This window comes from Amblyomma americanum, chromosome 1 (genome assembly GCF_052857255.1).
Source record: "Amblyomma americanum isolate KBUSLIRL-KWMA chromosome 1, ASM5285725v1, whole genome shotgun sequence".
Lineage (NCBI taxonomy): Eukaryota > Metazoa > Arthropoda > Arachnida > Ixodida > Ixodidae > Amblyomma > Amblyomma americanum.
The window spans coordinates 402,135,230-402,149,017 of record NC_135497.1 but is presented as its reverse complement, the minus strand read 5'-3'; the positions used below and the strand labels follow the sequence as shown (position 1 = coordinate 402,149,017).

The window sequence follows — 13,788 nt, the reverse complement described above, 5'->3', positions numbered from 1 at the left end:
AGTCTTTCAATCCTCTGAACTTCTTGATGCCCATCAGTGTGGTTTTAAAAAGATTGCTGCGCAACAGATCACCTAGTCCGTCTTGAAAATACTGTTTGAGAAGCTTTCGTTCATAAGCAACACTGTCTCGCTGTATTTTTTGATTTAGAAAGGGCATACGATACGGCCTGGCGGTTCGGAATTCTTCAAGACCTTGCCGAGCTTGGCATCCGAGAAAGAATGTTGAACTGCCTAAAAGACTTCTTATCTAACCGTTATTCATTTCATGTCCGCCTGGGTACAACCCTTTCGAGGAATTTCATTCAGAAAAATGGAGGACCTCAGGGGTGTATTTTAAGCACAACTCTCTTTGTTGGAAAAATAATACCAAGCTCCGTTATGTACTCAGTCTATGTGGACGACCTTCAAATAGCTTGTACATCCTCCAATGTATCAACATGTGAAAGACAAATACAAATAACAATAAATAAACTGGCAGCATGGGCGGAGAGAAATGGCTTCCGGTTTTGCCCACAGAAATCGGTGGCAATTCTGTTCTCACTCAGACGAGGCATACATACAGATCCCACCCTACGCCTGAACGAAATAGAGTTACCAGTGAAAAATGAGCATAAATTTCTTGGTATAACATTTGACAAAAAGGTCACTTTCCTACCTCACATAAATGCATTGAAAAAGAAGGCTTCTCGATCCCTAAACATACTCAAAGTGCTGTCGAGAAAACACTGTTGAGCCGATAGGACATGCCTCTTACAAATTTATCGCTCTGTAGTCCGCTCCACACTGGATTACGGATGTATAGTGTATGGGTCAGCGAGGCCATCGTACCTTAAACGGCCAGATCCAGTACATAATTTAGGCTTGCGTCTTTCCACTGGTGGATACAGGACGTCGCCCATAGACAGTCTGTATGCAGAAATGAACGAATCATCATTTACAGACAGAGGAACGATGCTCACGTGTTCCTACATTCTAAAAATCCGTTCGGTACCCAAACACATCTGTCACCAAATAGTCACAAAGTGCCCATCCAGAATACTGTTTAACAACAAACCGCTCTTGCGTTTTGAAGAGATGTGCCAAAATCTCGGCGTACTGGACACATTGCCTGGCATTGCTGGAAGATTAGATTCACTGCTGCTATGGTACAATTTCCCGGAAATCTATGATCTCACTCTTGCACATTTCAGCAAAAAACAAACTCCACCACAGCATATAATACAAGAATTTTTTGCACTTCAGGAAAAATACAGTACTTTCACAGCTTTTTATACAAATGACTCAAAAACAGATCTTTACGTTGGAAGTGCAGTCGTACAAGGTAATATCAATCATACAGTGAGGCTACCATAGTGTGCATCAATCTTCACCGCCGAATGTTACGCCGTGTCTGTAGCGATTGAAAAAATAGTAAAAGAGAACCTCGCAAACAGCATTATTTACACAGACTCCCTATGTTTACTTACAGCTCTCCACTCTAGAAATGCAGTCATTGCTATGCTTGGTGATATCATACACAACATAGTAATAGCCACAGCTAAAGGACAAGACCTAAAACTCTGCTGGGTACTGAGTCATATCAGAATTAGAGGCAACGAGAGAGCAGACTTATGTGCTGCTCAAGGACGTGACAAGCAAATAAAGAAAGTAAATATTCCATTAAAAGATAGCATGAACTTAATACATCGTAGCATAAGACATTCAGAATGGTGGTAAATTATTGCATAGGAAAAAAATCAAGGATCCAGTGTCCTGTGTTGTGAACCTCAACAAGTGAGCGAAACAGTAAAAGGCACTTGCGGACTGGTCGTTCAAGCACTATCCTATTTCGTGCGGAAGATATTCCACCTGACCTTCTTGAAAAAAAAAAGTAATGAAACAAAACCCCGGAAAAATCAAGATTGGCAGTTGCCTTTTTTCAAATAGAAGAAATTTGCAGCCAAACGTTGTAGGTTATGGTTTTACCATTCCAAAGGCTGCCCAGGATATCGTACGCGGATGGTGTACGTCGAAGGGGGAGTTATTTTTTGGGCATTGTTCCTCTTCAAAACGAAATAAAAAGAACAAATTGCGGTATGAGACAGTGATATATTGGTTTCACATAACACAACGCAAAGATTAAGCTGCTTAGGTGCTTGTGAGCAAACAAAATTAATTCTTCCAGTGACAGAAAGGAGCGCCAGGAAAATTTTCGAGGTAGCGGCCGCCATCCCTTGCCTCCCGTTGGTGCCGTCACTGAAACACAGCCACTGATTTCTCTTTGAAAGGTTAAAAGTAATTTTCCATTGGTTTCTTGCATCTTCATTGGCAGCCAAGCGGTGATGCAATAAAAAACTGTCTGCGACTGTCCTGTCGGCCCCTCTTAGCCACGCAGCATGCGTACTGACGATGCGCTGTTGCTGCTCCAGGAGTCTACGCCAGCGCCGTGGCGCGGCAACCTCTTCTAAAGCCTCATGGGGAGAGTGCTGGTTTTGCCCCTACACAACCTTCGAGAACACTGTACCACCACCCTTACTCCACTTTCACACCACTCTTTCACCCTCCCGAATTGCCGTCCACCACCCACCCACCCATCTCCGTCGGCCCCAGCCTTCAGAAAAATTCTGTTGCATGTGTGAAGCCTCATCTTTGAGAAAAGCATTCATGAGCCCTTTCAGACTTGCATTATGTTCTGCTATCCAGGAAAATCTGAAAATTTGTTTGTATGCAGGCAAACCTTGATATCACGAAGATGGATATTACAATTTATTGGCTATATCAAACTCTTTGTGAATTCTGAATAGACACATGTAATTTTCACTTGATATATCAAACACGGTTGGCCCTAAAACGAATATATCTAACCCCCCAGTAATAAGCGGCACCCACTCACAAAGGCAGGTGGCACACTTCGCCACTCTACACAGCTGACCGGAGGTGGTGCGGCTAGAGTTTATGTCAAGGTTCACGCTTTGATCTCATGCTAGTGTTGAAATCTCGCACTCGCCAGCTGCGCCAGGGGAGACAGAGCGGTATGGAAGGTTGGTAGGTCAGCATGTGTTGAACCTCTCGCGTTTGTCGACACTACCCCGGAAAGAGTGGTGTAGACAGCTGCGCTATTGCAGTAACTGTCCTGTACTCTTATCGGCCGTCACAGGAGTGATGAAAATGCCGATAGCTTTCGCTTTGACGTACCATTTTTCATGCAACACAGTTGTGAAGCGGGAAAGCCACCATAGCTGGCTCTTGACCAGCTGGTAGAGCTGTGTGGGGATGCCACTCTAGCTGGTTTTTGACCAACTGGCATTGTTATGGGGGGAAGACATCCTAACTGGCGCTCAGTTCATTTTCGGCTTGTGGAATCACCAAGAATGCCTTCAGAAACTCCGCTAAAACTTGCGAAAATGTCTCCCTGTTTCTTTAGTAACATCGTCTGTGTTGTGATGCCTTGACTAAATGAACTGCTCTGCTGTTGTGCGTGTTTTTGATGAAATGTTATGTTATGATCTGTGGCTATATCAGACTATTGCAGTTCTTTATGTGTTTGCTATAATGAGATAACAGAAACGCCTCAAAAATTTTTTAAATTCATGCACACCACGCACTTCCATGCTCATGCGATTCCAGGCCTATCCTAAAAAAAACATTTATGCCCAGTTAATTATTTTTTTTTCAGTAGCTACAGCGACAAAAAATCAACTACAATGTTTTTGAAAAAATAAAACATTCCACTGCACGAGAGAAGAAAAAAGTTACAGCACCAGACAGCACTTGCTAGGCGCACCATAGAACTTCTTGATGTCAGTCTTTATTTCTTGTTTTTGTAAAGTGATTCTTTTTTTCTAGGCACGAAATGGCCCTACCAATCTGTCGAGCAGGTCTTCCAAATGTTTCAGCATCCTGATCACTGACATCGTGAAAACAGCTCTAGACGCTTCGAAAAAAGTTCCAACAGTTGCGTGCAGAATCGTAGATGCTGAGTCACAGAGTGTGGGTAAAACCATCAAAGCAATCATTGGGGATAAATTCAGCTGCTTTGCAGAATTGTCCCTTCAGATGTATGGTCTTCCCATAATTTTTTTTTGTACTGCCTGTTTCCTGGCACTGTTTTCTTTCGATTTTTATTGCAGTTATACCATTTTGATATGACTCAGTGGGCATGCTTAAAGGTTGGTCAGAGAACGCACATAAATGCATGAAACAAAATGCACTTGAAAGCTGAGTGCCATCCTTGTGTGTTTGTCTTTGCCTGATCCCAACCTTTTTGTACTGCCAGGATGGCAAAGTCACCAATCAATCAGCCCAGGGGAAAGGTTTATCTTCGATAAAGTGGAACTGACACAGCATGCCTGCAGTACTCAGAGGCCCCTCGTGAGCAATCTTTGCATGCAGGTGGGTGCCCTGGTGTGGGCCCGGCTGGGCTCTGCACGCCGCTGGCCAGCTGTGGTGGTGATGGCATCCATGTGTGGCCAGAGACCAGCTGCACCTGGCCGCCTGTGGGTCTGCTGGCTGGCTTAGTACAGAATCTCCCAGGTGGGTATCTCGGGGCCACTGGTTTCGTGGGACTGCTCTCTGCCTGAATATATGCTTGGTAAGCAGTGTGATAGTTGCTGGCAGAGTTCCTGACTGCCAATTTAATGTGTGTTGCAAAAGACTGCAGGTAGGGCACGCTATGAAATCGGCCTTAATTTTGCATTCGCAGCTGTGCGTCTTGTTGTTTGCTTTTGCATAATACTTCATGCAGTCAGATGCAGTTATGTGCTGTGAGAATCCAAAGCACCATGGTGTGCCTTAGCATTGAGAGGTTGTGTATATGGCACCGTGTGGCGCAGGCAGCCATGGCTCCAGTGGGTAGAAATCGTCTCCTGCATAACAAAAAATGACGCAGATAGGCATGTCCTTTCTCGGTGATCTCAACAGCATTACAGGAAGTTCTACTATAAAATAGAGATTCGTGCTAAGTAGCCCACAGCCGGACAACGCATGATTGAGGTGTATAAGTGAGCACTGCTGTAAGGTCAGACCTTTACCATTATACTGATATAAATGATGTGCTATGATTGCCTGCACGACACAAGGGCCGTCAGGTGCATTTTGTCTTGGTTTCTTAGACATGTATATCAACAATGTTATGTGTGTCCTGTGTTTCTGCTGCAATTATAAACAAAAGTGCGATGATACACTGTATCATACTGTAACGTGATTGCATAGGTGTAACTAGCCAGACTGATTCTTGTAGCGTTAGCAGATCCGGGTAAATGCATAGTGCTGGAGCTCAATATATGTGACGGAGGTGGCCCGAAGGTTGACACTTCTTTTTTTCCATTACCCAGAAAAAACTCACCGTCGTCTATCCGGCCTCCCTCTGCCTTGGAGTGCTGCCAGACGAACGCGTCATGGAAGGATCCGGGTCAGCGCGTGTCCGCGGCCAGAATGCGCATGTTTACGCCACAGATCTGATAAAAAACACGCACAGCATGAACTTTCTCCCGTTTTCGAGGCCTGCACTTGTAGCCAAACTCATGCGGTCAAAAACAGTGGCTATGGTCTACTCACTGTCATGTTCGCAGCATAGAACCCCTTGCGGCTTGTACGTAGCACTGCCTCGTGGCTCCCTGACTGCGATGAGTGTGCAATCGACACACCCGACGATGCTGGGGATGTTGCCGCGGCGAAAGTTTAGGCAAAGGAAGCTCTCCTTCGCCTCCGCCTTCTGTTCGGGTCTCCCAGAAAGCAAACACACCCCTTCTGTGATGCAGCATTGACATTGGTCTCCGCCTTCCGCTGCAAACACTTGTTTACAGTTGGTTCGGCTGCACCGATGTTTTCTTCATTTCGTACAGTGCCTTAACACCCATCAGTGGTAAAGAAGCGCAGCGCGCACAGCACCTGCCACTCCACTGACAGCACACTCATCCACACACCTCCCAGTTCAACAGCGAGTTCGTCGCATAGCCACTCTGCAGTCTCCTTCCTAAGTCGAAGCGTCAAAATAATTCGTCCCATGCGTCAAAATCGTCTTCATGCACCCCCCTACACCGTTGCTCGCTGGGCCACCCGCGTATTAGATGCTGTAAACAGCCGCCATTTTCGCTCACAAAGATTGTGAACAGTTTAGGAGCTACCTTTTTCACTTTTAATTATAAGTCTGCATAATTAGGCGCGCAACATCATCACTTCAGCAGTGTTCACTACGTAAATAGAAGCCGCTGGTGACGCAAAAATCGTCGGCCAAGGCCGACCAATGGGAGCGGGCAATATGGCAGCATTATGAGCGTTTTAGTAGTGTTTTATGATTGAGAGCGGTACAGAATACAGCCCATGTACAGCATGTCATCCTTAGGAGGACGTCATGCATTCTTTAAGCACCAAGGTTTCTCCACTTTTCTGATAATCGGCAGTGGGAGTTTCTGACTGCCGGACATATTTGTGCCAAACAGAACGGTTACTCTGTCCTTAGGTTGTTTTTTTCCGGTGACTATAGCATCCTTTGGGGCAAGTGTCTTTGTTGCAGCATTTTATAAAATGATGCGGCCTCATCCAAGTTGTAAACATCGTCCTCCGCGTACTGCTGAAGCAATGGAGCCAATGTCGACAACATTGGTGTCGACGCTTCAACTTTCGCCGCACACTGTCACGAACGTGAGGTTATTGTGGTCTTTAAATCTTGACAGCCAGGCATTGCTGCATGTGAATTCTTCATGGCGCAGCCGCAGTGCAAGCTCGTTGGTTTTTTCGCGCAGCAGCGTGCCATTCACAGGCAGGCGTGCTGCATTTGCATGCTGAAGCCACTTTATCAAGGCGTCTTCAACATCCAGATACTTTGGAAAACGAATCCTTGTCTGCTTCGTTGAATGCGTCTTCCCATAGGCCTCGAGGATCTTTGTCTTATTCTTCAATATCGTCAAAAGGGTCGATAGAGGCGCCTTGTGCTTTTCTGCCAGCTGTGTTTTGGAGCTCGTTTTTTTTCAGCCTCATCATTTAGGCGCACTTTCTGGTAGGGAGTCAGAGTTTTGTACTTCGTCATTTTCTTCACACCAATACCGCACCTGTGGTCAAGAATAACTAGCAGAGCACAGAACACGTCTGGGTGCAGAACCTAACAATCAAAACACCATGAGCAGTGCCTGCCACAAGCTAGACAAAGAAACAACAAAAACGTAACTAGAAAAATTGTGACCTAGTGTCACCTGGTTGTCGCTCTATCAACTAAAGCTAGCCTTCAAGACTGGTATGATCTGAATGCGGGGTCATTGAGGCACAACAAAGCACCAGAAACAGAAAGTTGATTTAGACTGCCACCTAGCTACTGCTCCTGCAACTGAACTGGCCTTCGAGACTGGCAATGCTTGGTGCTGATCACTGAGGCATCAACAAATCTCGGAGGTCACGATCAAAACAGAAGAATTATCCAGGTAGGGGCGTGCTGGCTGTTCCAATTGTCCGGCAAAATTCGCATGGAAAATGTTGGAACCACCGCAAACCTTCGAATTACGCGGGATTTTGAATAAATTAACGAGGGTTTACTGTATGTCTTCCAGAACGCTCAGGGCCTCATAAAGCCTTTCAGAGCCATCACCACCATCAATCTGACTATGCCCACTGCACGGCAACGGCCTCTCCCATGTCTCTCCAATTAACCCTATTCTTTGCCAGCTGCACATAGTTCCCAAGATCACACGCGTTGGCATCTTCGGAACTCTGCTGTTCACTCCCTAAAGCTTCTTCAACGATTTCGCTGTCGGTGAGATGGTCGGCAACAGCAACGTTACTGTCAATTGCGACATAATCGCACAGCTGAACATTCGGTGGCAGAATGCTTTTATAGTCTCTTTGTAGTTGGCGTCTGGTTCATCCACATAGGTGGTGCCAGTGCTCTCAGTGAAACCACTGTGTTTGAATTACTGCAGGTGGTGTATTGCGCCACACATGCACTAATATATGCATTGCACTAAGAAGAGTGATGTCATACTTTTGACCAGCTTCCAAACATAACAACATGTGTTCAAGCACCTGCTTGCTGTACAGGGTTTTAGGTACTGAATTATTCGCTTATCCATGGGTTGGAGGGAAGCAGTGGTGTTAGGAGGCAGAAAGAGAAGCTCGGTATTCTCCAGCCCTGACACGTTGTGTGCACTGCAGCTGTCAAGGACAAGCAGTGCCTTGTGTTTTTTCGCACAAAAGTTGCGGTCTAGTTGGCATAGCCAGGCTTGAAATATTTTGGATGTCATCCAAGCATTTTTGTTGGATCGGTAGTCTGTGGGTAGCTGTTTTATATTCTTGAAGCACTGCGGTTTCTGCGATTTTCCAATAACCAGCCGCGGGCAGCCGCTCTGTGCCTGCCACATTCGCAGCAAACAAAACTGTCACCCTGTTCTTACTTTGCTTGCCGCTGATGTAAGGGTCTTCTTTAAAAGCGAGTGTGTTCTGTGGCAGGGCCTTGTAGAAAAGTGCCATCTCATCGGCAATAAATACGTTGCAGGACTCATAAGCAGCAAGGTGCCTTGGCAGCTCAGTCCTCCAATTGTTTTCCACACTTGCATCCACAGCACCTTTCTCGCCACAGACACTGCGGAAGACCAAGTTATGCCTCTTCTTGAAGCGGTCAGACCACCCTTCTGATGCACTGAAACCTTTGATGTCCATCATTAGGGCATAGTTTTCTGCTTGTGCGCAGATGAGAGTTCCGCTCAAGGGCAGCTGTGAATTTTGCGCATTCACAATCTATCGAAGCAGTGCTTCTTCCAGCTTCGATTGCACTGCCGTTCGGAGTCCCTTCCGCTTGTCGGAGAACTGTTGCCCATCGTAAGCTTGCAAAATTTGAGCTTCATTTTTCATGTATGAGCTCAGCATGCTCCGTTAAATCTTGTCATGATGGCCTGTCGTGGAATTCCTTCCTTGATAGCCTTCAATATTTCGACCTTCCCTGCAAAGTCCTTCGCCACATACTTTGGCCCCTTTGCTGGTGACCATCGCAGGAGCCGAAGAACGCAGTTAATGGGATTGTTGCCGAGAAGAACACTGTTCACACACCACCTCCAGCACCTGCACATCTTGCTCCACGGCGCATACAGGAAAAAAAAAATTGTCGAGGCGCAGCGGCGCAGCCCAACAAAAAACAAAAAATAACCCATCCTCTGTCTTCTTGGCTGATGTTTACAGCGATGCGGATGGCGCCTTTACATTTCGGTTTAAGACCAGCGCTGCTCCCAGTATCATCATCAGCAGCTCACCTCCACTGCACTCATGGCATGCCTGTACACATGCAAGCTCTGCCACATGTCCGAATTGACCGAAGGACGGCCAAATTTGTCCAGATTAACGGGAGGTGTACGTAAATAGAATAGTATATGTGGTTGGTGGGACTGGATAGGCTGTCTGAAGAGGTTTTACTGTACGAACCTCCTTAAATTTATTCTTTGAACCTCACACCAGGTTATAGGAAAACATCTTAATATGGCAAACGTAAGCAATCGTGTACAGTCAAACCCGGATATACCAAACTTGAAGGTGATCATGAATTAGTTCGATGTATTCATAATTCGATACATATAAAAATGGCTATAGATATGCTTATCTGTAAGCTAGGAGCAAGAATGCGCTGCGTTGCACCCATGCTAGTGACGCGCTTTTTACAGCGGCCTGCAGTCTTCTGGTGTGCGGGCAGCACATAGCGCTCAGTAAGCGTTGCTAGGCCTAACCTGCTTAGCATCGAAGCTGCAGCAGACTGTCCTTTGGGGCTAGCCATTGCCTATCATGAGATGACGGTCCTGTTACCAGTGCAGTACAAATAGCATAATTGCTCATTAAAATTAAGCCACAGTTGGTTCCCGCAACACCTTCGGCAACGAAGCATGCCAGATGAAGTCTGCCGCTAGGCTTCTGTCAAATATGTTGGCTTTGTTACAGGACAGCGATGTGTTGTGAAAAATGAGTACCATAGAATGAAGGCCACCCTCCAGCACAGTGCCCTGTTCACCTCGTTAACATGGGCAGGTGCCTAATGCCGTGCAGCCGACCTGTCTCTGTGTGCAAAAAGTGATCGAAGAATCCTGTTAGGCAAAGTGCCATTTCCAGGGGCATGGCACGAAGTTTGATATATCTAACGACCGTCGAAATTGGAGTTCAATGTACTACACAACTTTCCAGCACTTTTATGCAGTATTTTGAAGGGGATAATTTGTACGACACATATTTTCAGGGGGTTAATTTCTGTGTTTGATAGAGCCAATAATTCTAAATATCGTGGATCGATATATCCAGGCTTGACTGTACTAAGTGTTCTGAAGCAACAAGAGGCTATCATTTGATTTGTTTTTAAGATAGTCCACCTGACAATGGCCATGCATTCAATAACGTGTCAAAGGCTGAGAATCCAACAAATCGTGAAATATGTTTGGCCGAAGGCAAACTGATGGCATGAAATCAGACACCACAAGCTAAACGAAAGTTTTTAAGCAATTAAACTTACCATATCTTGATGCGTATTATACAATATTGGTGTGAAGGCAGAGGACGGCCACAAATTATTACTGTTGAAGCCCAAAACATTTTGAATCTTGACTTCTTTTGAAGCGCTGATCCTCTCTCGGATGGTGTCGAGGTGGCCGTCATGGGGCCTTCCTAAAAATTTGCGTATGGTCAAATGAATAAATGTATTTGGTGGTTGGCGCTAGTCCTTATCATTAGTGTTTTGTGTGTTTAAGGGGGCTCACCAGCAACAAGACAAATCGGATTTCAACTTTTTGTGTCGATAGGTGGCAGCACTTAAGTATCACAAAAAGGAAGTAACTTCTATTTCCCCTATAGGCATGTAAATTTCACCGTGACACGAAAGTATTAGTTTTTCTGCCCACAAAAAGCAGAGCTGAGAACTTTGTAGATATGTAGCCAAAGCTGGGGACTGAAGCACCTAAGAATTAACCCCTCTCAAGCCATTAAGAAAAGAAAAAGAAGTGGTTGGGGTCAGAGAATGGACCATTTTCCAGTCGCCACCATTCTGTCTGCCTATAGAGGAAATACATTTTCCAATTTGGGTCCCCTAAGCTCCCTCGCATCTTTTCTGTGAAAATTCATTTACAGTGGTAGGGTGGGGCATACAGGCTGCAGCTAAGAGCAATGCTGGTTTCACCTAGCCAGAGCAGGTAAGTGTGGGTCATCTTTTGACACACCTTGGACACACCTCTCCTTCTGCACTTCATATGTTTATTCCGTGACGAACCTGACTGCGTTTTCTTCGATGACCGCCGAGCACGTTTCTTGCTATCGCCGCCGCCGATTTCTTCAGTTTATTTATGGGTGCTGGTGAGCCCAATAACAAGTTTGTTTCAGTTCTCTGCTCATCTGTTTATTCACTGGATTGTCACCACCTCGTGACAACATTTAACTGAATTACAGCAGAAATACTTTCTTTCATGTCTCCTTCAGTGCTTATAATTTCATAACGAAAGAAATCAAAGTTGGGTAAAAGGGGGAGAGGTGTGGTTTTTAAAAGCACTGAGATCATCCTGTTGCTACTCATGGTGATTTTGGACGCAAGTTTCGCCCTTGCACAAGCGAGTTCCTACTGTTTTCGACGAGGTTGCTATTAATGGTTAAGAATAATAATAATTGCAATCTGCATAGAAGAAAAGATGGGAAACCACACCACAAGGTCGAGCAAAAAAAGGAAGGCAGAAATGCTTTAGAAATACAGCTCAAGCAAGAAGAAAAGGAAAGAAGTCAAGTTCGTCGAAATTCTGAGAAACACCTGTGCACACGAACACACGGACAAGCATGATGTTGGTGATAGTGTAGTAGCGACAAAATAGGCTGATCACATATGGAGCCACATCGCACCAGTTAAATTTGCTGCGAATTTCAAATTCCCGCAGAAAATACATAACTTTTAGAGCCTGTAAAATGCAAACACTAGGTTCGATATGGATGAAAATTCCGGCTAAATAGTCACGAAAGAAAAAGAAGAAATGTTGCGGGTGAAATCTTGATATTTAGCTTACTTTTTTACGAGATGACATGAAAGACTGACATATGTAAAAGCACAATTTTTCTGGATATTTACTTCTGGTTTGTAAAAAAAGAAACTGAAAAAATAAATTCTGTCCATATTATTTCCTCTATTCACTAAAGAAGAAAACGATGCTACAAGCCTCATGAAAATTGAACTATATTCAGACACGTTATAGCTTCTGAGAGTTCTCATGTATTTGCTATGGACACTGTCACTGGTGAACCCTCTTAATGCTGCACAGTCAGCACATGCATGGATGAGCTTTCAAAGCAAGGCCTTGACCTTTTGAAGGGTGCCTTTGTTCCAAGAATAACTCTTCTGAGATGAGAGTTCAGTTACACTGTTAGTAATGCATTTCTCTTCTTTTAAGGGCTCATTCACACTTGAGAGTTGCAGAGGTCGCAATCGGTCGTGTTGGTCGAAAAGCGACAGTCGCAATCGGTCGTGTTGGTCGAAAAGCGACAGTCGCAATCGGTCGTGTTGGTCGAAAAGCGACAGTCGCGGGCCAGTCGCTCGCTGCTCGATTTTGCAGCCCAGCGACTGCGAGTCGCAAACCGCTGAACCAATCAGCGAGCAAGCTGAGCTTTCAGCAACGATGCCGCTCGCGGGTGCGCCGAGCGACGAGCTCCGCTATCCGCTCCTTGGCTGCTGTAGTCATCGCTAAGCCAAGCCGGTTTCACATCGATGCCACAGCTGAGGGTGTTTCGGAAATGACCAGCGCTGTAATCAAGATGCTACTTTCGTCACGGCTTTATTGCGAACACCGTCTCATGATTATATAAAAATATGCTCGATTTCCGCAACGCCTTCTGCAGCGGATAAAGCAGACGCCAGGCGATCGAGCCGCTTTGGGCAATAGCAGCAAAGCTGCTATGAGAAGAAATTTGCTTGTATCCAACAGCTCGGTATTGGCCAACGACCCCCAAAACTGATTCATTTTTGAATTTCTACTTTCCAGAGCATCGTATGAACACGAGCAAACCACATTATAGCGAACTTTTCTCACGCTAGCGGCTGGCGTCCAGGCTGGCTGGCAGGCCGCTTGTACATACGGCCGCAGTGCACGTTGCCGCTATATCTCCCTCTTCGCTCAGGTGGTCGCAGCACATTGCTAATACCGAGGGACCAGAGCACTTTCGAGGGCCAAGCACAAGCACAGGAGACGCGGCCAAAGCAGACGAAACTCTCGAAAGCGTGCGAACGGCATCATTCCCAAGAGTTCTCATTTCAAACGAGAATCGAACGAGAAGGCGACCCGCAGGTCGCCCTTGGAAGTGTGAACATCGGTGTTGTCAAACTGCGGTGTAGTCGCAGGTGACTGTTGGCATCCGACTCTCAAGTGTGAATCAGCCCTGAAAAGAGGGCCATTGTGAGGTTTGACATCTGGTTACCCAAGAGTGCATCCTTTGAAGTTGTGGCGAGACAAGTGCTGCAGATGGACTACTTTGACTGCACAGAAGTGCGAGTGCTTGCAAATGTGGTTGTTGGTCAGTGGCCACCTCTGACTGTGGTTGCAGCTTGGTCTTGAGAGCACTTGTGGTGCGCTTGTGTAATGTGACCAACGTGCGCCTGAGACTTGAGCTAGCAAGGCTTTGTTGGCACCTCACTGGCAGCAAAATCAAACACCAGAGAGAAGTGTCCTGCCTGGCATTTAGAAACTGTGTAAACAGGAGTCAACGCACCTGGCAGTTCGCAGGCAGAGGGACCAGTTTGAGTGCACACAGTGCAACAAGCAGAATGATTCACATTTAACTGTGCAATGAAGGTGTTTAATTTCCTGCATATTAAACCTCTCTGCT

At 45.8% G+C, this 13,788-nt stretch overlaps 1 protein-coding gene across 4 annotated transcripts in view; it reads left to right on the top strand.

Annotated features, from left to right (window-relative positions):
• Positions 1-13,788, top strand: part of LOC144115754 (uncharacterized) — a 328,928-nt gene that overhangs the window by 287,338 nt on the left and 27,802 nt on the right. For 2 of the 4 annotated variants that reach the window (XM_077650248.1, XM_077650249.1), the window contains one exon: positions 4,372-4,512. In XM_077650248.1, the coding sequence (XP_077506374.1) occupies positions 4,372-4,512 (141 nt within the window). Of the gene's footprint in view, positions 1-4,371; positions 4,513-10,886; positions 11,124-13,788 lie in introns of those variants that run through there. The other 2 variants (XM_077650250.1, XM_077650251.1) reach the window with 2 other exon arrangements.